This window comes from Agelaius phoeniceus, chromosome 24, assembly GCF_051311805.1.
Source record: "Agelaius phoeniceus isolate bAgePho1 chromosome 24, bAgePho1.hap1, whole genome shotgun sequence".
In the NCBI taxonomy this organism is placed as follows: Eukaryota; Metazoa; Chordata; class Aves; order Passeriformes; family Icteridae; genus Agelaius; species Agelaius phoeniceus.
The window spans coordinates 3,789,613-3,815,538 of NC_135288.1; the positions used below are offsets into that span (position 1 = coordinate 3,789,613).

The window sequence follows — 25,926 nt, forward strand, 5'->3', positions numbered from 1 at the left end:
AATGAAGATCCACAAAGAGTTGTTGGATAAAATGAAGAAACAGTTTGGAAGAAAGAGCAGGACATGGAATCAGCTGCTTCTCAGAAAGTGCAACACCAGACTCAAAAATGAACTCCAACCTGCTCATTCTAAACAGTTTCTGAAGTCATTTCTCAAGCCTGAGCCATTTCCTTTGCAGGTCATGGACTATGTATGCTAAAGCTCTGGGGTTCTCTGTCTTTAGTTTTATTTTATTCTACAATTCAAGGTCAGCTCATCCCTTATATTATTTTATTAGTATTTAAGAAAAAAAATTACAGATTTATTTTACCCACACTGTGATTTTTCAGAATAAGAATGTGCTGCCTTCACAGGCTAAGCAGACTGCTAAAAACACTGTTTCCAAAGGTGACATCTCATGACCTGTGCTTTACAGATATTTTTTTGCTTTAGGTAAAATCTTATCACTAATTATTTGTGTATGGAAAAATATGTTAGCTCCAGAGGAAGATCCTAGAGCTCACCACAGAAAAGAGTGGGCTGCTGATGTCCAGTCAGTGCTACTAGCCCTGACACCATGAAGTTCATAGTCTAGTTTTCAGCAGTTGGAATCATATTTCTACCTGGAATTACATCTTTACATAGTATCTTCCTGGAAGACAGAGACTGCAGCACTGCCAAGAGGCAGAAAATAACCCAAACAAAAATCTGCTGCTGCAGGAGCAGAGCCATTGAGGAGGATGAGGCAAGAACAGCTCTCAGACCAGGCTGCAGCTGCCTCTGGCTCCAGTGGACTCAAAGATGCAATGTCAGCAGAATCCAAAATCTGCCTTCACAGGTGATGAAACATTTTTGTGGCACTGAGCCTTGATTTCAAGACAAGTCTGAAAAAGTAAGGCACGGAGGCACAACAAAGCAAGGATCTGGGCAGCTCGGAAGATGATTACCAAGAAATGCTGTGCAGGAACTCACAAATAATAAAGACTTGCCTGTAACCAAAAACCAGAGAGACAGAACAGGTTTTTGTCTTCCCATAAACTGCCACTACACAAGTCATCATTCTGCTGTGATGGGCACAGCCTTGTTCCTGCAAATGGGAAAAACCTTGTGCAAGCCTCTCCCACAACTAATTGTTGCTGTCTAATTGTATGGTTGGTTACCACATGTTTTTTATCTTCCTATTGGCATTTTTAAAACTGGATTATAAACCATGACGAGAACAACTAATCCTGTGCCTTTACCTGCAGAAGTCTTAAAGTCTGAAAAAGGGGGAGGAGGCCACAGCTGGTTCCTTCTCAGGCTCCTACCAGCACAGCAAGATGGAACTTCTCCTGGCCATTTTTCTTGCTGTTTTGACTGGTATTGTGGCAATTGCTTTCTATTATGAACACCCCAAAGCAGAAATTCCTCATGGAATCAGTGAGCGCCAAAAGCTTTATGTTCTTCATTACTTAATGAACTTTGGGCTTGGTCTGGTAAGTAAAACTTAATTAAAACTTGAGTTTTTAATTCTATTTCTGTTAGAGGGATAATGGTTTGGTGATGTTTTTTAAAATCAATGTTTAAATAAGTTGCAAATATGCAATTGGACTGATTAGGTGATGTAAGCAGATTCCTTCAGCTGTGCTGGGCATAACAGACTCCCCTCTTTGTTATACAGCACCAAAGGCTGTATTTGTGAAAAATAAAATTGGGCAGACTGTGCAATTCTCAGTTTTTTTCTGAAGGTCTGTGTTTTAGCTTTTCATGCCTGCAGCCTCAAGGCACTGCTGGAAGGCTTAGAAGGTAACTTGCCCTGTGTATCTGGAATTTCTGCTCTGTATAACACGGTGCTTGCTCACAGAGTGAGCAGCTAAATGATGTCTGTGATCTCAGCTCTCTCCTGCAACCCTGCCATTCTCCTCCTGAGGCATCTGAAGAAAGCTGCCACATTCATCATCGTTTGCCTTTCAATATGCCTGAACAACTTTCTTCTTTGAGACAGTACACATTATACCTAAAGTGACTTTCTGTGTCATTGTTTTTGGCGCATTTTTGATCCTTCCTCGCTTTTCATGCTTGTTTCTTTTCAAAACTAAAACATGACATGCACTTGTCTTTCTGCTTCATCAGTCATCCTGAATTAACTGTTGCCCCAGACATTTGAAAAACCCTTCTGTGATACCTAGACTAAGCTTCTTTTAATTGTTTAAATTATGAAAAAAACCTGTTCAGTATTTTTGGCTTGTGCATTACATTTCACTTCAATTCCATGTTCTAATGTTGTTAATTCTTCTGTTCTTTACCTGCCCCATTGCTTGGTAAGTTTTGTTTGAAGTCAGTGAGCTCCCAAGAAGGTGACTCACCATGTCTCTGGTGCCACACCCAGGCCTCAACACTGCTTTTTAACTGTAAATTTTAACTTCTGATCTCACAATTTTGCATCCTTTCTGCTGGCCAGTGAGAGGCCAAGCACAAGCACTGTCACACACTGCCTGAAAGGAGCAGAGAGATAAGGACATTAATGGAGGGTTAAAGCAAAGTTTAAATGCAAGTAGAGTTCAAGTCATGTAGCAACTCCTGCTATGGCTGTTGGGCAAATTACTTCTGCCAAATTCTTTCAAGGGCTGACAAACCATGAAGTCAAAACTGCATGGAAAATTAAAGTGTACAAGTATATCCAGTGTTCAGCTGGGACAAAAGGCAACACCAAAACACTGTGGTTGGTAAGGTCTCCTAGGACTCCTTCTCCTTTTTTCAGTATTTTCAAGACAAAGATGATCTCTTTATATTCCATGCAGAATAATTCCATGCTAATTGCAGGTTTAACCTTTACTGTTACAAAATCATTAGTGTGAGGAAAGAAAGTACCAGAGGGAAATTGAAGAATAAATAAGTAAAGTTATTTTCCCACGGATATGGACCAGGAGTTCTACAGAAGGAATCTCTATGAGACTAGAACTTTGCCACAAGACAATCCTTCTTGTGTATGGGATCAGCTCTGCAGATGACCTAAAATAGGACACCTACATAAAATTAACAGGATCACATTACTGAGCCACATGAGGTCTGTGAAATATGAGGTGAAAACCACAAGGGCAGGTTTTTAGGATCTATGCAGTGCAGATCTTTATATGTATAATTCTCATTGAAATGCATATGCATGAATAATGGCAGCACAACAAACTGAATTATCCATTAGAGATGTCTGCTGTGGAAGCAGTGCAAAACTGAATCCAATATAGTGGAAATACAGTGATACTGCCTCATATTTTTCATTTTGAATAGACTAGAATAGATTTGTAGCCTGCTCTAGTAAGGCTACAAGTGAAACAGCTTAAAGCCATGCAGATGCAATAGAGTAGATGAGGCCACAGTGACATAAGAACCTGAGCCTGAGCATTTAAGTAAGAATCAGTGAGCTGTGAGATGATCAAGCCTGGGTTCAAAGCAATTCTTGGTCAGGAGGACAGAGATGTAGTAGATGCTATGGATTTTTTTTCCTGCAAGTTTAAACACAGTTTGAGTTTGGGAAACAAAAGTATAGGCTATGTTTCTTCATCCAAAGCTAAAGTTTAAAATACTGTAACTACTGTCTCTGTATTTTGTTCAGGCACATGGTTACTGAAACACCTGACAAGGTGAAGTATCTTTTATCTACTATTAATAGTTTGATTGTTTTCCTACTGAATTGACCATGGAGTTTAATAATTTTCATTATCAATCTCCAGGTTAGGTAGAAACTTACACTAATTTGGTCTCTTGTGGTTTCTTTTATCACCAGGCAACATTTTTGGACAAAGTAGGTGTCATCTCAGAGGTCCATCTCCTCAGGGGAATGATGGACACAATACCACCATTAAAGGATAGTCGTCTTCTTATCGAGGACTTAAGGTTTGAAAGGGTTAAAGTGAGAATTTACCAGCTAAAAACATCAAACAAAAACCTAAGAAGGGGAATTCTTTATTTTCATGGAGGAGTTGGCCGGCTTGGAAGTATCCGTAAGTAACATAAATAATGTGAGCTATAACTGCATGCAGCATCCAGAACGGGTCAGGGAAGGCACCACAGGCAGCCTCTGGTCCCACCCCTCTCCTCCAGCAGGGCCATCCCACAGCACAGGGCACAGGATTGTGTCCAGACAGCTCTGGAATATCCCCAGTGAGGGACACTGCACAACCACACACCACAGAGTTTCTGATCTGATTTGCTCTATCTTAAATTACAAGGGTTGGTAGGTTTAACATTATAAATAAATTAAAAAAAAAATCAGGACAGCAGAATCAATTTACTTACATGCAATAGGCATCATGTTAAATTGCCTTTATATAGATTGCATATCTAGAATAGTCTCTGATAGTTTTTAATATCTATTTTCTTCCTCTTTATGCTTATGAGAAAACTTGAAAATCTCATTAGAATTTTATTTCTTATTTAAAGCATCCATTTTTTGTTCACAAGTGTGTGCAAGCTTGTATGTGTGTATTGTGCTGTGTGTCTTTATAGTGGAAAAACAAGGAAAAAACACATTTTGGAATGTGAATGGGAAAGAGATGGGGCCTCATGCACAAGAAATATTCTTGTTCTGGATTTAGCAGACTTTTTTGTTGCTTTTTTTAAAACAATTTCTCCCCTTCAAAATCACTTTAAAAGTGGCTGCAGTGGTGCTGTTATAACTTTTCAAAGAGGGAACCAAAACACTGCACTGGTTTAAATTCTACATTTCTTACTGGCCAGAAGATTCTCACAGCTGTAAGGAGAGGGTGAGCAATGCCCAGATCAGACCATGCCACATGCTACACATGTTGTGTAGCATTAGCTACACGAGAGAGAGAAGAATTTCAGAATATTTAAATTCCATTTATTTTTAAAGCAAGTTACAATTCCAGTCCACTATTCTGTTTTACAGGGGCCTATGAAAGAAAGTGCCGCTATTTCTGCAGGAAGACCAATTCCGTGGTGGTGTCTGTTGGGTAAGGGGAGCCAGCCCAGACTCTGACCCTAGGTTTGCAAGCCTTTACTGCAGTCAAGCTCCTTCTGAAGTACATTCAGTACCTATCCTTAATGATCCATGCCTTTCACCAGCACTAATTCCTCTCAGGAGGAGTTAGTCAACTAATCCCCAACTGTTTATTTCCAAAGGAAATCCATTACAGTAATTTTATCATTTGTAGCGAGCACTAAGACATGAGGATGTTTTTGTTTTCTAGAGCCCTATTCAAACCACCTCAGGCTGTTTCTTTTGAAAGTACAGTTGCCCAGAACACCAAATAATTAATTTTAGAAGTACTGAAAAATACAAGAACCTCATGAGTTTAACACAAGAGGTTACAAACCAAGTTTGACATATCCACTCTCAAAAGGAATTTATACACTTGACTCCATTGTCTTAAATTCTTCAGTAAGTTATACTTGCAGGCATGATGCATCTGCATGAAGAAATGGAACAAGGAAATCCACATTTAACTTGTAGTCAACCTGAGATGACCATTAAAAATATTTCTCTGATGAGCTGTAATACTTTTTTAAAAGAAACAATGTTTAAAAGTCCAGGCAAAGAGTTGACTACAATTGCACTAATTGCTGTTTATATCCTAAAATACTTGAAGAACCAATAACTCATTGATTCTGTTTAAAGAATTCAGCTTCCAGAACACTGAAAACCTTTCAGATTTTCATTATCGATTTTCTATGCTCATATTTCCTATGCTCATATTCTCTAACAATTTGTTGTTAAATGTTCATTTTCTGACTGGAATTAATGATAACTGATTGACACACCCGCCTTGCCAGCTAATTCCAAAACAACTCTCATGTGCCTTCAGTCACAAGATAGGTAAAGAAGTATTTTGCAAAGGTAGAACAGTGTACTAACTCCCCCAAACATGAACAGTAGCAAATAATACATCAAAAGCACTCATTTGGAGGAATTCTATTGCTGCAATTATAATCACAGGGTATTTTCCTGTCTTTTGAGAGAAATAAATGAATTACAAGATTCCATTGGGCCCATTCACTAGAAATGGCTGTGCTGAAACACTTTCACTCTTATTTAGATATCGTTTAGCTCCTGAGCACCCATATCCAACCCAGTTTGAGGACTGCCTCACTGCTACCATCCACTTTCTGAGGACTGCACAAGACCATGGAGTTGACCCTTCCCGTGTTGTCATCTGTGGAGACAGCAGTGGAGGGACACTCACCGCTGCTGTTGCCCAAGCCCTGGTGAACAGAAGAGATCTCCCAAAGCTGAGAGCACAAATCCTAATATATCCTTTTCTGCAGTGTGTGGACTTAAATTTGCCTTCTTATCAGCAGAATAAGGGAGTCCCCATTTTGCTAAAGGAACGAACCCTTGTTCTTGGCTTGAAGTATGTTAATTTGGACTTGGGCATCACTGAAGAAATATTTAAAGGCTGCCATGTTTCAGAAGATAGGAGACTGAAATATCAGAAGTGGGTAAGTCCTGACTACATCCCTCATGAGTTTAAAACAAGAGGTTACAAACCAAGTCCAACATATCTACCCTCAAAAGAACTCTGTGAAATGGTTAAGTCCATGTTTGACCCTGTTTTTTCACCACTGTTGGCTGAAGACAGTGTGATTCCTCAGCTTCCTGAGACTTTCATTTTGACCTGTGAATTTGATGTGCTCAGAGATGATGGACTGCTGTACAAGAAAAGATTAGAGGACCATGGTATAAAAGTGACCTGGTGCCACCTGCAGGAGGGGTTCCATGGAACAGTGTTCTTAGCACTTTTTGGTAAGGTGGTAGGATTCCGCTCTGGAGCTAAAGGCCTGCAAAAGATTGTAAATTTTCTAAGACTGATGTAAAATTCCATTTCTTGCTTTCTTTTCCTGATTCCTATCTCTCTTTGCTTACAAACTTATTTTTTTTACATCCTCAATTTTCCTTTCCTTAAATCATCACCTTAAATTTCTGCATTGCATCTGTCTTCTTTCTACCCACTAATTTCATTGCATGATGGCCTTTGCTTAATTTTCTCTTGGGAGAGGCAAAATCAGGTGAAATTACATTTCTTTCCTCTGCCAGCTCTTCAGTTCTCTCTTGTAGCCATTAAAGATCTCATCCTTGTAGCATGAGGTTTGCAATGTGGTCTGGTTCAGTAAAGTTCTGGTACTATTAGAACACAAACCACATTTGAAAACAACCTGGGGCAGGTAATAGGGTGTGAATCTACAGGATCAGTAGATAAAGAGTATGGTTAAAGACTTAAAGACTGTATCTGGTGAGAGCTCAATTTGAGACAAGCTTAAAGAGAACTGAATGTAGCAGGGAAAATGCAAACATAGACAGAAGTGAAAGAAGGGGAAGAGAAGGAGAGGAAGAGAGAGAAAGGGCAGGCCTGCAACTACAGATGTTATAACAAGTCTTGGTTAAAGAAAACAACATCTATTAAAAAAACATACATACACATTTTATACATAGATAATAGATACATGGGAATATAAAGTACTATCAGTTCCTTTACAAAGTGTAGGCCAGCACTGCCTGATGAAGGAAGGACTCTCCCTTTGAGGGACAGTGTCAAGAGCCCTTGGGGAGAAAGGAGAATGATTGAGAAAATTAAAAAAAAAATAAAATCAAAGTTCAGGTCAATCTTAAACTGTTTACAACAAGAGATGAATGAGCAAGGAAACCAATACAAAATAAAATGGCATTACAAAAATGTAAAGCTATTTTCTCAGAAATGAACTCAAGTATTGCCAGAAATGTCAGTAAATGTTTTACTTACACCGTTCTGAGGTGAATGTATAATTGTAGAACAGTGTCATTGTTTCAGGTTTTGTTATAATCTTATGTCCTGAATTATAATAACTTATCATCTCACTAGACTCTATTGTCTTAAATTCTTCAGTAAGTTCTACTTGGAGGCAGGATGCATTTCCATGAAGAATCAAAACCAGGGCGAGGATGCAGTTTTACTGACAGTCAAAACTTCTGACTGTCTTTGCTTAAATTAACACCTGGAACACCTCACACACTGAAATTACCACCATTCTTGTCAGGGAAATTTCTAGCTCTATAATTTTCCCAGAATACTCTCTGTATCTGATATTACTCTATGTGTTTTCTGCCCCCCACTGGCTCCTTTAAACTATAACCAAAAGCAAGGCTGCTGCAGACAGTTCTGTGAGACACTTGATCCAACAGAATATACCCTACAGCCAAGGGAAAGGCTTTCCTGCAATGCTCTGCATGGCTATTTACACTCTGCATATGAGCAAAGAAAGCCTGCCACAACAATATGAATCACATTTAGTTACACTCACATAGTAGTCAGGAAGAAGGGAAAATCCTATAGGGATCTTCCATATGGCATCTGAATGAATACAATGCAAATAAGCATAAAGCTCAGGAAATCTTCTCCAGGGTTTTCCTGATTTCTAGGCACACACTGACACTGACACTGCTGAATGCTGCCTGTTTTCCACATGGGCAACCTGTGCCATGAATGCTCACATGACACCAGTGGCAGTTTGTCCATAAAGGGATAGAGCACTACATTCCTGACATTAAAATACACAATGAGTCAGACTAACACAAAGGCTGACAGCTGTCAAACCTCTCATGGGTATTACACCCCAAACACCATATGATGAAGATACTACAGATATATTTTTTTAAACCCAGAGAGCTCCTGGTTATTGATGAGTTTTTTGCCTATAAAGAACTTAGGAAAATACAATGTTGACAAGTAAGTTTCCTTAGCTGGGGCAATTCCTTCCCATCTTGACAAAAACCACTAGTTCCTTCCTCAAGGGAGGAGGGTGAGCTGCCTGAGGTGATAATTCCCTCCAGAGTTTGCACCCTGAGTGAAGTGAAAGCCCAAGCTGCTCTCCAGACAGCAACAGGGTGTGGACAAGGCTGGTTCATCCAGAGGTATTAACCCCAGAGAAGGTGGGCATGAGCCACATTTCTTTAATTGGTGTCTAGAGTTTGCCCATGAGCACTGTAACACAAATAAAAGGATTCAGGAATAGACTGGAACACTGTCAAAACGTGAAAACCAGTGAGAAACCTGAAAACCAGTGAGAAACCTGAAAACCAGTGAGATGCTGGGAAGCTCAGTGCAGCTGGGAGGGCCTGATGCTCTTTGAGCTGCTCTGTGTGACAGGAAGGTGTTGAAGGAGATGAAGGAAGGGAAAGCAAACTGCCCTGCATCATTCCATCAGCAGATGTCAGCACCAGCCGAGTCTGTAATAACCTGGGAAACCTCTTGGTGCTCTGGGCACACAATGTGAGTACCTGAAACACTTTACCAAAGGTCAAACTGTGGTTTGATTTCAATATTTTACTGAACTTGTTCTTATGCCTTCATAGCCTGAAGCTTTCTGTTTAATAACAGAGCACATATTAAGCCATAACAACTTTAGATTACCTGTTCTAACCAATAAAGTTTGGAGTGGAGAACTACAGAAGTTTACAACTTCAATTATCCTCTGCTTTGCTGTCTTCACATCACCTCTTTATACCACACTAGTTACAACTCAGATACCACAGCATTTTTTAAATAAACGGGAAATTAGAAAACATTCCAAATTTACTAGCTCTATTATTTATAAATAATGTTATTTAACACTATTCTCTGCCTATGATACCCATTCTCTGTACTGCTCAGGCAGAATCCTGCAAACTCTGGCTGTTTTTATTGCTGTCTTCCTTGTCTCAGTTATTCACTGTGTTTGCTGGTTCCTATGAGAGTGCAGACACTGCTAACTTGAATTTCTGGAATACTGAGACTCAGACAAACCTGCCCATGGGAAAAGAAGGGCAGTTGAAGTTGTTATATTTACATTCAAGCAACTTCTGATTTAATAAGATTCATTTTGATGTGATGACCTGCCATGAAGTCCCAAGTGGATGTTCCAGAGCAGCTTTTTGGATTCCATATGTATGGAGCAGAATACATTCACTCTGAGGAACAGAACTGCACAGCCACAGAGATACAGACAATCCATCCACATTTCCCAGTGCTGCTCTACAAAACCCTCCAGCTGAATAAGCATTTCAAAAATGTACCTGCACAACACAAGATCTGAATTTCCATCACTGAATGCTAATACATAACATTCATCTTTTTTTTTTTTTAAATACAGTACAGCTTTTTCTCCACAATTTGTTGGAAGCTGTTTAGCCTAGGAGTCATTTGGAAGGGACAGACTTCAAAGAAGAGAAGGCAGAAAGAAAAGGCTAAAATAAAGATTTATGCCAAGTGCAAGGTGGCTTTCTGTTGTAAGAGCAAAGCATAGATAGATACTTATTTGGAACTAGATACTTATTTGGGTGGGGAGATGGAGATAACAAGAAGGGAGGACACTGAAAGGTAGGAGGCAGCCTAAATGCAAAGGCAGATGAAGCAAATACACAGCACCTTTAAAAAGCAGTATGGAACAGCATGTACTAAGCTGTCATTTCTTAATGCTTCTTATTGTCACTGTGAAGGGCACATTAAATCCATCTCACACATCAGAAGATTCAGGCTTACAGGTATGGAAAGCTCTGAGGGGCCTTCAGTCAGTTGTTTACATAATGTGAAATGAAGAAATGTGAACTGAAGTATGGCAAGTTCCTTCCATGCTCTAAGTGTAAAAACAGTCAGTTAAAGAACTCTACAGATTCTAATTGGTCTTCTAAATTACCTAGAGAAAATAAGAATAATTTTAAAAAGCAAGGCAAATTATATTTACCAGAGTGTTTCACTTTGAAATGAACATTAAAAAAAATAAAGAACTCTATCAGAAGCTATTATTTTTGGGTTTAAATTTTCTTTGTAATACGTTATTTTTTCCTGTTTTCTGCTTCCTGGCCATACCTGCTGGAATCAATACTCAGTCAGCACAGCTGACTACCTTACAATGCTTCAGTTACTCATCATGGGATTTCCTGTGTTACACAGAGAAACTCTGCAATAATTAACTAACTCCAGGTTAGCAGTGCTGGAAACAGCCTGCAATCACAAGTGAAACGTGTTGTAATGTTTCAGAGAGACTTCACAAGGAAACCAATAACTCAGGACAGCCACAGAATTCATTGGCACAACTCCCCTGAGTGCTCCTGCCTTGCATAGTGTTGGGTTTGTCAGCTCCTGCCTCTTCCACTAATAATTAAGGGGAAGTTGATGAGTTTTACACATTCTCAGCCTACAAAGCTATGTGTGAAGCTTTAGAAAATCCACAAAGCTGAGTCTTGGGAAAACCTGCAAAGACCACATTTCTTTGGGTAGGTTCCCCTTCCCATCATTACTATAACTATTAGAAATATGCTGAAAAATCAAGAGAATGAATTTTAGAATGCATAAATGGAGGCTTGCTGATGAGAAAATGGGAAGCATTTACCCAACTATTGTCAGTTCTGTACTCATCAAGCACTACATTAACCAATTAAACTCCAGCAACACCAAGTTCAATGAATAAAGAATCACTTTGGGAGCTCTGAGTAGCTGTTTTATAACAATAAAGAACCACACAAGGCCCATAGCTCTCCTTACAATGTCAAACTCCACCCTGTGTTCATTTTCTCTGGTTTAGTGGAATCTCATCAACTTCTGGTTAGTGCAAGGCTGTTCTCATCCACAGGGAAAGACTGTGTGGAAATTGGGGTTTGGGGATGAGTTTGCTGAAAAACAAAAGTATGGCTCTAGCAAAACACATCCAACACCCACCATTTAAAGAACTACCTCTCTACTAGATGGATAGAGAAGAAGCCTTTTGGTTTGAGAAGATACAAGGTACTCATTTCATGCAGTGGATTCAAATGAAATAAAAACATTCTTTGGATATTTACCACCTCAAAAACAACTGGGGAAAAAACCCACTGAAAAGATCACCGACTGTTTTGTTACAACTTGAGAATCTGACACTGACCATGGATTTCCTACCCAGCCTGTGGTTACAGGAATGGCTGGCCAGACTGGAAATAGATGAAATACATGGGATATAAAGCACCAAGCATCTTCACACAATTGTCAACATAAACATCCCCAAGCAGCTCTCAGACCATGGGACTTGCTTGATTCTGGAAAAACTTGGACATTATGTTAACAGGACAAGGAGGACTGGAGGTGCAAACAGCACAGAGCCAGAACATGCCCTAAATTCACATGCTGAGTATACTCCAACAATATCATATATTAAGAGATTAAAACATTAGGATATTATTTTGAAACATTGATTCACCAACATTTCTTTAACAACAGAAAGGCTGGAATGCAGAACTGAAAGATTTTTGTTCAGATTGTCATGACCGTACAACTGCCAGGGCCTAATGACAAAAAGCAAATGAACAAAAAACTCCAAACTGTCCCTTTGTAGATTTATTTTTAAATAAAAAGACAGTAAAGCAATTTTCCTCCTACTCTATCAGGTCCATCAAGGTTTCAAAACAGAGGTGGCATGTGTGAGGTGTTTTGGTTTTGATTAAAGCTGATTAATTACTGACTCATTGAATAGGAGAAGAAATCTTGTGTCAAAACAGTGTCAGCAAGAGCTCATAGAGGTAACAGCAGACAGACATGTGCTCTTTGGTATAAGGCTTTCATAATCTGATCACATGAATAGCAGGTGTTTAATTGCCTTTGGTCACCTTTAAAAGTTTCATTAACTGCCACTGAAGTACTAAGTACCTTTAAGAATTTTTAATTCTTGATTAAAGGTTCTTTAGAAAGAACAGAAATTGCCTCCTCTGAGGATTCAAACATAAGAAATCATCAAGAATGCTGAAAGACAAGATTCAGAGCTGATAACCATGTGAGAATTTATTTCAGGATATTTTGATTGATGGCACAGACATCAGAAAAAAGCACTGAGGTAAACTGTGCTGTTCTTACAGGAAGATATGGCAGAACAAAGCCAAATCCCCACAGGCTGTGCTATAACATCACACTACAGGGAAACATTTCTAGAATAACCACAAACAGCACTGGGCTGCCCCAGCTGTGCTGCAGAGCCCTGGGGAGAACACCTGATGAGCTTAGGACAAGCTGAGCACTGGCCATGGGTATCTGGCTTTGGCTTCAATACTCTACAGTCTAACATTTTAACTACTTGTATCCTAAATTTGTGCTCTGTGGAAGGGAAAGGCTCCAAATCAGCCAATCTCAGCCCAGAAAAGACTCTAATGATCTCCCTATTTCACAAACCTTGGCACAAATTTATGACGTTGCTTCATCCCACACATCCTTACCTTCACAAGCCAATGTTGTGCAAATCAGCTGTCAGTGTTGCTTTGATTTAAATATTGTGCTAATGAAACTAAAGACTAAATCAGTTTTCAGACTGGAATTCCACTTTAAAAGCCAAGGCACAAAATGTTTGGCAAATGTAAATTTTAAATCACGTAGAAAATGTAATTCTAGTAAGAAGAACACAAGCCAGAAAAATTACTTCACCAAACAACTGCCACCAACTGTTACCAATCCCTCACAATACACATGTATTCATAATGCCTCTACACTGAACTGCAAACAAGTGAATATGAAACTCTGAGGGTTAATTGCTAAAAAGCTTTTACCAGCAGCAACAGTGGCTTCAATCTACAAACATGCCCTCAAGTGTCTGGAGACACCTTTGTGTACATTCAGGTTTGCACTGATTTTAAACACAGAGCAATTATATTCTTATTTAAACAAAAATAAAGCATGAATGTGTCAGTGCATTCCCCTATGTAACAGAGTTTAATAAAAATGTGGATTTGAGTATTTTTCTTCTCAGAGAAGTGTATATATGCTTTGATGACAAATGCAAGTAGCCCCACATCACTAAAATTTAACACTGACAGGAGAAATGTCCATCCAAAATGAATCCACTACTAACCAAAAATACTATCTTCAAAACAAGGCCCCTCTGAATAATTATTTCTCCTTGTTAGTGAAAAGCTCATAGTATTAATCACTTCCTTATAGTTTGAATCCCACCTTTTGTAAAGGGTATAAAGAAAGCACACAAGTGTTGTGAATAATATCATTAGCAAAAGAAGGGTGGAGAAAATTGCATTACATTGCATTGCAACATTAATAAACATTTAATTTCTGCATATGAACTGAGCACTCAGTCTTCTGTGAGGACACCTTAGATGCACTTGAAAACAGAGCTTAACCCAGTTTTATAGCATTCACTCCTGTTTTGAAGTGAAATGGCATCTGTTTCTACAACTTTAGCAATTATAGGGATGTTTTTTATTTCTCCTGCTTTAATACCAGCACTGCTTTGTGGGGTTGTATTATATGATTTTTTCAAGACAGAACTGCCACCTGGAATTGAGCAACCTCTAAAGCTTCGTTTTTTCCACTCCTTGATGATCACAACCATGGTTGTGGTAAGTTAAATTTCTTAACCTGGGGATTTCACTTTTGCTTAGGTAGGATATTTGGGAGCAGGGGGAAAATGGCTTACTTAAGGGGAAAAAAAAGAAAAAAGCAATTCATGTTCCTGAAGCCTGTAAGCATTGATATATGAATCCAAAACATGGTAAATTAACTCATAAAATTAATATGACTAATCTTAAAAGCTTCTTTAGGTTTTTCAGTCAAAGTGCAGCCACTTTATGCTGTTTCATATGGAAATATGAAAGGAATACCTAGATGTATCCTGTATTGAACTGCATGTACATAGAATAATGCTGTCTGTTCAGAAACAAGCCAACATTACTCCTCTTCTTCCAAATTCTTTCTTTTCAACAGGGAAAGATTTTGGAGAAGCTGGGGATCTGCAATGATTTAACCATACTGAGAGCAGTGGTCAATGGGATACCTCCATGGAGAGATTCCAAACTGCTTATCAAAGATCTCACAGTAGATGAGGTGCCCTTGAGGATTTATCAGCCCAAAAGCCCACCCACTGGCAAAAGAAGAGGAATTCTCTATTTTCATGGAGGCGCTGGCACATTTGGGAGCATTAGTAAGAAATGGGCAAATTTTATTTTTCAAGTCAAATCCAAACCTTTACATTTCTGCCTTCAGGCATGTGTCAGGCAATGTCTGCCCTGTCCTCCCCAGTGTCATCAGTCTTTGCTCAGCACAAACTGGAAAGTATTTGTGGAATGCAAAGTCTCGTGGTAAAGGAGTCCCATGTCTGCCTCCTTTGGGCAAGAGACCTGTGATCCAGAAATCCCTCACCCTGCTCTCAGCTCTCAGTGAGGGAGGCTGCTCTACTAAGACTACCCTGTCTTACATAAAATTTATAATATGGGTCCAAGGAAGGATTTAAAAAAAAATCTGTAAATAAATTCCCATTTATGCAAACAAGGAATCCAAATGAAGGAAAATATAAATAATGAAGGAGCAATTTGAGGAAGTTTGATTTTTGTGGTGACATGGCACAGGATACTTGATTTCTTTTCCAGAAAGGGAGACAACCCTCATCTCAGCAGCTGGGAGTTCAGCTCCCTGAGCTCTGGATCTCCTTCTGAGCTGCAAAGGCTCTGAGTGCCTTCTCTGCAAGCCAAGGCCCCTAACATGGAAATCTGAACTTCATTCCAGGGGTCAGGAGTGCAATTTGAGGGGTTTGAATCCTTTACTGTTTCAAAGGGTAGGTCTGCACTGTACTGGGCAGATTTGAATTTCCTGGCATCCTTCAGCCCCATGCAGGAGTCACAACATAACTGCTGTGCCATGGGTTCTCCTCTGCACAGATCACCCACCCTGCTGTACTCAGGGCACAGGCTCATGTCTAGAGCTAGTCTGGGTGGCAGTGAGCATTCCAGGGATGGCAGGCACTCTGTGATCTCAGGGACAGGTGAATTCCTTTCACTGGAAGGAAAAAACACAGCACAAGTGGCACAGTGAGTCCTTGTTCACGTGGCACAGCTTGACGTAACAGCCATACCTGGACACAGAGAGTGGGACCTGACCTTTGGCTTCAATTCCTTTTGGTGTTTGATAACAGGAAAACAACATGATGACAAGCTTTCAGAAGGCTTTGGGAATCTCCAGCCTAGGAAGGCTGAAGTCTGCAACCAGCAAATTAGCAGATGCTACACTGAAAAGAATCAGTGGACAGATAACTATGGCTTATCCCTCAAATAGATGTCATACTTCACAAATCCTAGAATTGTTGAATAGTTTGGGTGGAAGGGACCTTAAGTCTCATTCCAAGTCCCCACCATGGGCAGGGACACCTTCCACTATTCCCAGGCTGTTCCAAGCCCTGTCCTACCTGGCCTTGAACATTTCCAGGGATGGGGCAGCCACAGCTGCTCTGGGCATCCTGAGCCAGGGCCTCACCACCCTCACGCGGAAGAATTTCTTCCTAATATCTAATCTAAACCCATTCTTTATCAGTTTCATCAATTTAAGTTTTTTGAGTCAGCAAATACATGAATAAAGGAGACTGAGTTGCTAAAACCCACTTTGATTTCCAGAAGAGTCTCCTGAAGAGGCTACACACCCATCACACAAGAGGGAAGGTCTTTAATTTGGATTACAGCTGATTGAAAGACAGAAAAAGATGGGCTATGGGAAGTCTCTGTGAGATTCCCATAAGGAGATCTGTACTGGGAGCAGTGCTAATCAATTTATTCAATTGATTTACTCAAACAGGGTGAGGTGGTATTAAATCCTTTGAGGGTCATAAATGGATGGCAGAAAAACTGCAGAATGTCTTTATGACAGCAGAGGATCAGACAATGAAATGACAGGAGAAAAGGCATGTAGAGAAGTCAAACAGATGAACAGAGCATTCTGACCTTATAAATGAAGCAATGGACTCCAAGCAGGAGCAGGAAGGAGCTCTTGGGACTATGGTAGGAAGTTACCTGAAATTCTTTACATAGTGCACAGTAGCAGTCAAAAAGCAAACAAAAGGCTAGCAATTATTAGTAGGAAAGGAAAGACAAAACAGGAAACTTTTTTATGCCACTGTAATAAATCCATGGTGTATCTAAATACAGTATAGAGCTTACAGTTCTGCTTCCCACTCCTCAAAAATGATAAAGCAGTACTGGAAAGACTTGGAGAGGCTGCCTAGGTGAGAAAAGTGCTTCTGTGCAGAGAATATGTGAATGAACTATGACTCTTCAGGCTGCAAAAGGTGCATAAGGACAGACTCACAAAGTGACTACAAAATCATGAGAAGCAAGAGACGTTAAACAGGGAAGGATTTATCCACCATTTCTTACAGTACAAGAATTCCACCGTGTGGAAGCAGTGAATGCCAGGAACAAAAGGAGCAACTAGAAATGGCCCTTCACACCTTTATAAGCAAGTGAGAGAGCTCCTCCTTGCACAAAGCTGTTATGGTTAAGGTTAAAATCATGGGCTTAACAAGTGGTTTGGGTAATTCACAGAAGAAATGCTCATCAAGGGCATTAGGTATAGAGAACAGCCTCTGTCTCAAAGGAGCACCCTGAGCCTCAGATTCCTGTATGCTCCTTACTCCTGTTTGTCCTCAGCTTACACTCTCCTGAGACACCTTCTGTTGACCACCAAGGGAGAGGTGAGACCACATCAGACAGATTTCTGGGTTTCCCCAGTATCACCATCCTCACATGCTTGTGTGATGCCCTGAGAGCCACTGGCCAACAGAAAATGGATTAATGTGTAAAGACCACATTCCATAACACAAGCTCCTTATCAGTCTCGCAGTGCCTTCCACGCAGCACATGTTCAGGGATCTGTATTTTCATTTCAAAAGGATATTTGATTTTCAAATCATAATTTCTGCTGAACTTTCTCTCTAGGAGCCTTTGAAAGAGTATGCCGCTATATGGCCAAAAAATGCAACTCAGTGGTTGTGTCTGTTGGGTAAGTGCTGTTTTGGCATAGAATTATTTATGGGAATACAGCTCTCAGTTGAAACTCTTCTGAAAAATATGCTGAAAATATTTACTGGTTTAGATCTCATCCCTCTTTTTCACTTAAACTTTTCATTTAATTTAGAAATATGCTTATAGGCAAAGTATTCTAAAATAGCTGTAGCATCATTAGTTTGGCCCTCCAATCTAAATTTGTTAAACCCAAATATAATATTTAAAATTAAAAAAATAAAGTCTGCATAACTACCACAGCAACTGCAAACAACACAAATTGAATGCTTGTAACTCCACTTTGACCTTTCAGGTACCGTCTGGCTCCTGAACATCCCTACCCAGGGCAATATTTTGACTGTCTCAATGCCACCTTATACTTCATGAGGAATTTAGAAGAGTATCACGTGGATCCTGGTCTCATCATCATCAGTGGTGACAGCTGTGGGGCTAATTTTGCTACAGTTATTTGCCAAATACTGCTGAATGATAGAGATCTGCCAAAAGTGCGTGCTCAGGTCCTGCTTTACCCAGGGCTCCAGGGGCTGGATTTCCACTTGCCCTCCTACCAGCAGAACGCTTTTGTCCCCATATTGTCCCGGAAGCTGATCATCTACTTCTGTTTTCGGTACCTTAACAAAAAACCCACATTTTGGAAAGATGTTCTACAAAACTGCCATGTTCCTGAGAGTATGAGACAACGGTATAAGAAATGGGTAAGTGCTGACCTTATTCCTGATGAATTTAAGGTTAGGGGCTACATACCACCAAAACCTTCATCATATAAACCTGAAGTCCACGAAGCTATCAAAGAAATTTTAGAACTAACATTTTCCCCACTATTAGCTGAAGATTCCATTATTTGCCAGCTCCCTGAGTCCTTGATTGTGACCTGTGAGTTTGATGTGTTGAGGGATGATGGTCTGTTATACAAGAGGAGACTAGAGGAAAATGGTGTTCCAGTGACCTGGTATCATTGTGAGAATGGCTTCCATGGAATTTTAGCCTTTTTTGGCTATGGGATTTTTTCCTTTTTATCTGGAAATAAGATCATGGACAGTATTGTGAATTATATAAACAGTTTATAGAAGTATTTTTCAGAAGAAAGATGCAAGTCATGCAGTATCTCTATGAATTTATACTTGGCAAGAGATATAAACACCTTTGATTTATGGTTTGGATTCTGACTGCATTTTGTGGTTTCTGATTTCTGCTTCTGTAGTGACTCTCAAACAAATGTTAAGATTATTTGAACTTTCTAGTCCAAATAATAATAATAATAAATATTCTAGAAAATATTCTTGTAAAAACATACCAATAAGACCGACAGGAAAAAGGCAAGGCATCCTGTTTCACTAAAACTACAGCAATTCCAGCATCCTTGCATGGCTGGCACACACTGAAGGCAAGAGACAAGAATCTCCATGAAGATACAGCCCAGAAATGCTGAAGACAACAACTGAGGTCTGCTTTGGCCCTTGTGACAGACAGGAGGTATTGATGGTATCAGGTGGAGAACTCAGCTACTGTGAAGTCTTACAGCAGATACTGAAATTGCAGCCATGAATTTAATTTCCAGGTTTAGTCTCTACAAAAACTACACTGCTCCAGAAACAGGGAAGTCAAAAAAAGGAAGGCTCCTGTCTGGAGCAGAAATCCTAAACTGGCATGAGTTTGATTTTGTTTGGGATCTGAGAAATGATGTTTCATTTTGGAACTTCATTCTCAAACTGCAATCTCTGAACTTCAATGAGTGTGTGGATGTCAGAGAAGTGCAGAGATGAGACTTTTCCATTATCCTTTTCTTCTTTCAAGATTATCTTATGCTCAAGCCTACCTGTTCTGCTGTGTTGAAAAAAATCTGAAAACCATGTAAAGAAGGCAGAGAAGCACAATTGTATCTATATTATCACTGTAATGTTATGGTGATTCTGTGATGCTTTCAACAACACAAAATAAAAACCTGCACTGCAAATATTTCTGTTATAAGAGTGAGAGTTACATGTGCTAAACACATACTGACAAATGAACAGAACTGAAACCCCCCTCCTGTGGTGAAAGGAAGAACACAACACAGACAAGCAGAGACCACAATCCTGCTGCTTTTACCTGGTCACATCTATGATGTGGTCAGTAATTAACCTACCAAACAACTGGATAGAACCACACAACTGTGAAAACACAATACAAACTGAAAATCCACAAACACTGCTGGATGATTTTTTTTCTTTTTTTCAAATGTGGGCTTTTGCTGATTTTTGAAACAAGATTTCCTTCTACTTCAGAATATTTTCTTTATTTTATGATGACCATGTGCCCTATTAAAAACATTCAACTTCACACTAGAGAAACAATATGAAACTAAATTTTTATAAAGTTTTGTAACTAAAATAACACGGTACTTTCCCCCTATCACTTATAATTTGACTTTACAACAACACATTAAAAAAACCCCAAGTCCCCACATTGCTACCTAATAAGTTTAGATTTTTTACCTCTTTTCTTTCCCCGTGAATTTGCCATTTAAATGTTCTGACAACCTAGTTGTTTGAAGAGTTGCTGGCTTAGATTCACAATTAATTTATTTGCATCATTTAAAATACACCTCCTCCACATTAGCACAATCCTACTCCTCAGCAAGAACCAGATAAAGCAGTTTGATTCAGAACTCTATTCACTGCTTATCTGAAGTCATTCTCAGCTGTATTTGTTGCACATAGAGTTACTGAAAGTTACCTGCAACGGGGTCACCTAATTATGAAGCTAAAGTCAACCTGTGCCTCCTGTGGCTTTTTAAAAGCATGTTCTTCTGTTAGAAGAGAGCACAAATACTAAAAAGAACTGAGATTTGGGTAAACACAGAATTTTCTAATGCACCTTTCCAAAGAGCACTGGTGACAACCCCTTTGGCCCTTTTGAGGAACAATCATCACATGCAGGTTCCCACTCCTGAGGAACCTCTTCAGATGGGTGTTTTATAGTGCCACAGACTCAAAGCACACAAATGTCCTCTGTCCATCTTCCACCTCCAACTAATTTAATACTAATGCTGTTCATTCCTAACACTCTTCTCCCAGCTAAGTACTGGTTTCTTGCAAAAATTCCAAAATGCTGCTGGCATAGATCTACTAACAAATCAAGGACTTTGACCAACTTATCTTTTGTGAGATAACAGGAATGGGGGGGGGAAAGAAAGTGGGAGAGGGAAAGATACCTGCTAATGTATTTGTGAAAGGGAGGAGAAAGGTTTTTACTGGAGCAAACAAAGAATCAGGAAGTAACAGGACAAATATATATTGGAAAGTCAAATCAAAGACATCTCAGATCACTGCACTTCAGCAAAATGGCAATTGTACTCACGGTGCTGGTGTTATTCTTAGCTGGTTTTCTTGCTGCATTTATATTGTTGGTCATAGGGGCAATTAATTTTGATTTTTCCAACTCAGAAATTCCTCCTGGAGTGACTCAGCCTGCAAAGCTCCGAATCATTCATATAATTTTAATATGCACAGCTGTGGTGGTAAGTGAACCTGGGGTGATTTTGGGGGAAGAACAGAGAACCTGTAGATTTTAAACTTACTACTGTGCTAGGAGCCTGCATGGCATTATGTTCTAGAGAGGAGAGCAGGGCATTGCTGTCATGCTGCATGTTTTATTGAGCTGAGTGGTGCTAAAGAAACTTTTGCCAGAGTTCTGACACTGCACTGCTCTAATCCAGTCCTGCCCAGCTCTACCTGAGGCGGTACCTAAATGCTGCCTTAACACCAGAGTGTGAAAGTCTGACTGTGCTTCTGCCCTGACTCCAGCTGACCTAGAAATCATTGGATTTATAATGTTTATCCATGTTGGATCATTTGTATTTCCATTCTTGGCTCAGACTATACCAGGTGTCTCTGGCCTGTGCTTTCCAGCTTTTCGTGGACATGGGGATGAGAATTCTGTATTTATTTTGAATGTGAAGTGAGAGGCTGAACATTTCAGAATTGGCTTTGGGAAGGAAAAGTTTCTGTCACACAAGTGACAAAATTAGGTAACATTGCTCAAGAGGAGCTGAAGGAATTCTTCTGCCCAAAGCACATTTATATAACTCCTGCAGCAGCTAAGCAGGATTATTTAATGGAATGAGGGGCTCTGAGCAGCCCAGCCTCTCCAGGTGAAGCAGCCTGTAAAATATGTGGGAAGGTAATCAGTCTCCAAGAGCAGCACTCAACATCTGGTGAGCTCTGCTGACAGAGGAGCTCACTGAATCACAGCTATTTCTATGTAATGATAGGTGATGCTCTGATGAGACATGGCATTAGACAGGAGGTAACAGAGGTTGTGCATATATTTACTAAATTCATTTAATAGAATATCTGCAAAGAGATACAAGCTATTTAAAATTTAAATAGCAAAACAAAGAGGAAAAATTTCTCTGTCATAAATATTCTAGATTATGGTCAACCATAGTAAAGAATTCCAGATATATATATTCTAATGTTTTGGCTGCACAGAAGTTGTAATTAGAAAGAGATGACATCACTTAAGCAGCTGGAAAAGCCAGTTCTTTTTTAATCATCAATCCACTGCCCACCATAAACCAGCATTGTATGCTGCAATGTAAGCAACACAGGGTGAAAGAAAACAAACAAGTTGAATCTAAAAGTTAAAATATCCTTGGTATTGTTCCATTCCTGCTTGGAAAATAGCAAATACAAAAGAATAGATCATTTTATCATAAAACTGGAGACACTAAGACTAGTTTCTGTAAAAAATTAAAATCAATACATTGCAAAATGTCTTAGTTTCTTCAAGAAATCTTTCCTCAAGATCAGGCATGGAGAATATTAATAAAATATCTGGAATCGCTGAAAAAAAAAAGGCTTTTTGTAGATAAATATATTGAGAGTTATGACACTACTGACAATCCATGCAAATGTGGCTGGCTAATAAGAAATATTCATAACAGAATCTTGAGTAATATGAACTTGATCCAAATATTCCTAAGGACCAAAGTACTGACTGGCATGGCTGAACAATGCATTTCAAAACAGAGGATATGCCTTTCATTTATGCAAAGTTATGTTGGAGCACTAGCTCTGATTTGTATTCATTTTCTGGTACCTGGCATGAATATCCCTGTGGCACAGAGAATGAACAGAAGTTCATTCCTACTAAATATGTCAGGATCTTCTTGTCAGTGCATGGCACACATCAGTGAGACTTAGGAAATGGATCAAAAAGCAATTATCAAACATATTCTTAACTCAGTCAACTCTACTTTGGGCAAGTGTCTGTACCATGAAAATCAGCACCAGAATGATCATCTTTTGTTATGTTTTCACATCATTGGGGGGGAGGATAGAATAACCAGTGAAAACCAAACTTGCTTTCAATGTTAGGTAAAGGACCTGCTGAGGAAGCAGAGGATCCTATCTCCCCAGTCTGTTAATGTTGCATTGTTTGGGGTTCTGTTCCTCGTTCATGTAACTCTCTCATAACCCCTCCTGATGCTGCTGTAACTTGTTCAGTTTTCTCCTCTACCTGTACAATACTCCATTAGTTTATTACTGCCCTAAACACACCTGACTTAGGCACTGTGAGTTCACTGTCCACACAGTTCCTTTCCTTTGGAAAACACAGGGTCTCTTGAGTGAGCTCTCTGTTCTCTTTGCCTTTGAACAGGGAAAGATTTTGGAAAACTTTGGCATCTGCACTCAGGTGAGCTTTGTGCGGTACGTGCAAGGAAGAAAAACCCTGGGGGCAGAGCCAAAGCTCTTCATCAAGGATCTGTGGTTTGAGAAAGTGCCTGTAAGGATTTACCAGCCTAAGGCTCCATCTGCCAGCCAAAGGAGAGGAGTTATATTTTTTCATGGAGGAGGATGGGTATTTGGAAGTCTTGGTAAGATATCTACCAGAAATATTTCACTTAAAGAAATACATACTTCATAAAAAGTAAAGTTGGTTGTTTCTTGATCTGTAGCAGTTGCAAACTTTGAATATAACCACAGGTTCAATCTCATAATTCTTGCTGCCAGAAGGAGGCATCTGCCATGGATCATATGATTTTTCTTACAGGAAAATGATATAAGGGGAAAAAATACTGAAATAGGAGGATGAGAAGGTATAAAAGAACTGAGGAGTTTTGTAGGAAACAGCAGGGAAAAGTAGAAAGCATTTCCTTCTTGCAATTCTTTGATTTCTCCAATAGATAACATCTCTTCTCTGGAGAGAAAATGCACCCCAAACTAAACCCAAACCCCACCAAATCTCTTTCAGAGACCCATGAAGAGCTGTGCCGCTTTATTGCCAGAGAAAGTGAATCTGTGGTTGTGTCTGTGGGGTGAGTTTTTGCTCCTGCTGATTCTGAGAGATTATTTCCTACAGTGTAAATATCACCTCCTGTCCCCTCAGCCATAGCAACAATCTCCCTCAGAGAAATGTCTGTGGGGGACTTCTCAAGTATGTGATTTACAACTTCATTTGCTGTTTGGAGACACTGAAAACTCACTTGGGCTGTTTTCACTGTCTGATTACATCACAAATTACAATTTGGGATATCTAGCTGGAAAATGAAGTTTTGAATGACTATTTTCAAATTCCAAATTCAAAACTGATTGTAAACAGATTGTAAGCTATGTGATCTCCTTCACACTTATTCAAGGAAGGCCTGCTTGATGCTTAGAGAAGCACAGTGTGAATGACAAGCTAATACATTATCAAAATACTGGCATAATAGTTCAGATAACAAGGATATGTAACAAAGATACAAACCAGAAGTCTTTTGTGTCCAACCTATTAAAAACTATTAAAAACTGAAGCAGAAAGTAACTAAATGATTTTCAATAAAACCTACATTTGTTGTTAAAGACCTAAGAGACATCATAAACAGATAATATCATAACAAAATAATCTGCACCACCTAATCTTATTGATGGCAATCCTATGGAGAGGAGACAAGTAAAACCCTGCAGAAATCAGGGCACTCCTGGTTGCAGGAACCAGGATTTTAGCAATCATTTAAAACTCATAATTCCTTCTGTTACACTTGTCCCTGTGTCCCAGGTACCGTTTGGCCCCTGAGCACAAATACCCCGCTGCCTACGAGGACTGTCTGAGCGCCAGCCAGCACTTCCTGCAGCACCTGCAGCACTACGGCGTGGATCCTGCCCGGGTCACTGTCTGTGGGGACAGTGCTGGGGGCAACCTGGCAGCTGCTGTCAGCCAGACCCTGGCAGGCAGGTCAGACCTGCCCAGGCTCCGTGCTCAGATCCTCATCTACCCAGGCCTTCAGGCCCTGGACTTCAATTTACCATCCTACCAACAGAATCGGGGGGTCCCTCTGCTCTTCCGGGAACGAGCTGCTTTCTACATGTTGCAGTATCTGAATGGAAATGCAACAAAACTGGAAGAGGTCTTGGAAGGTTCCCATATTCCTCCAGATATTAAATTAAAATATCAAAAGTGGGTGAGTCCAGACATCATCCCTGAGGAATTTAAGGTCAGAGGCTACAAACCACGTGTGCTACTTGACTGCACGACTGAAGTTTTTGAGACAGTGAAGAGATTCTGTGAGCCCACGCTGTGCCCACTGCTGGCTGAAGACACAATCATCCAGCAGCTGCCAGAATCTTTCATCCTGACCTGCGAGTACGACGTGCTGAGGGACGATGGCTTGTTGTACAAGAAGAGGCTGGAGGACAATGGGGTTCGAGTGACCTGGTACCACCTTGAGGATGGATTCCATGGGATCATAAACTCATTTAATAGTGGCTGGTTGTCATTTCCAGCAGGAAAAAGGGGCCTTGACAGCATTGTGAATTTTCTAAGAAGCTTATAGAAACATTTTTCTTTGTTTCTGTAAGAACTGCCAAATTTCTGTGGTCTTTTATGCTTCTAAATTCCATATAAGATGTTCATATAGGACAATTTATTAATAAGCATTTATGCCAGTGTGATCACCATAAAAGACATTTCAAGAATAGTTTCTTTTAGTGCTGTTTGAAGTAGTCCATGTGCAGTCTGCCTATTTTAATCATCTGTTTGGACTAGACACTTGTCCAGTACAAGTGCTGCTCTCTCAGTACATAGAAAAGATGCAGTAAAATTTTAAGACCAATATCTGGTCTGACCTGGTTTATTCAATTACAGTCAATGATTTCATTCTTCCTAGAAGTGTGTGTTTTGGCAAAGGAGAAAGACACTGACACTACAGTGCTACAATG

General features: G+C 39.8%; 3 protein-coding genes across 3 annotated transcripts; all 3 read left to right on the forward strand.

Moving 5' to 3' along the window:
- The first annotated feature begins 1,298 nt into the window (after positions 1–1,298).
- On the forward strand, positions 1,299–6,792 carry LOC129129862 (arylacetamide deacetylase-like 4). The gene is made up of 4 exons (XM_054647947.2): positions 1,299–1,454; positions 3,743–3,959; positions 4,868–4,931; positions 6,015–6,792. The coding sequence occupies exons 1-4, from the start codon at positions 1,299–1,301 to the stop codon at positions 6,790–6,792; spliced, it is 1,215 nt and encodes a 404-aa protein (XP_054503922.1).
- A 7,321-nt stretch (positions 6,793–14,113) lies between these two features.
- LOC129129872 (arylacetamide deacetylase-like 4) lies at positions 14,114–18,810 on the forward strand. The gene is made up of 4 exons (XM_054647968.2): positions 14,114–14,296; positions 14,661–14,877; positions 17,657–17,720; positions 18,036–18,810. Exons 1-4 carry the CDS (start codon positions 14,114–14,116, stop codon positions 18,808–18,810), a joined length of 1,239 nt encoding a protein of 412 aa, XP_054503943.2.
- Positions 18,811–21,065: 2,255 nt separating this feature from the next.
- LOC129129925 (arylacetamide deacetylase-like 4) lies at positions 21,066–25,541 on the forward strand. Its single transcript, XM_054648052.2, has 4 exons — positions 21,066–21,242; positions 23,387–23,603; positions 23,981–24,044; positions 24,767–25,541. The coding sequence occupies exons 1-4, from the start codon at positions 21,066–21,068 to the stop codon at positions 25,539–25,541; spliced, it is 1,233 nt and encodes a 410-aa protein (XP_054504027.2).
- Positions 25,542–25,926: the final 385 nt, after the last annotated feature.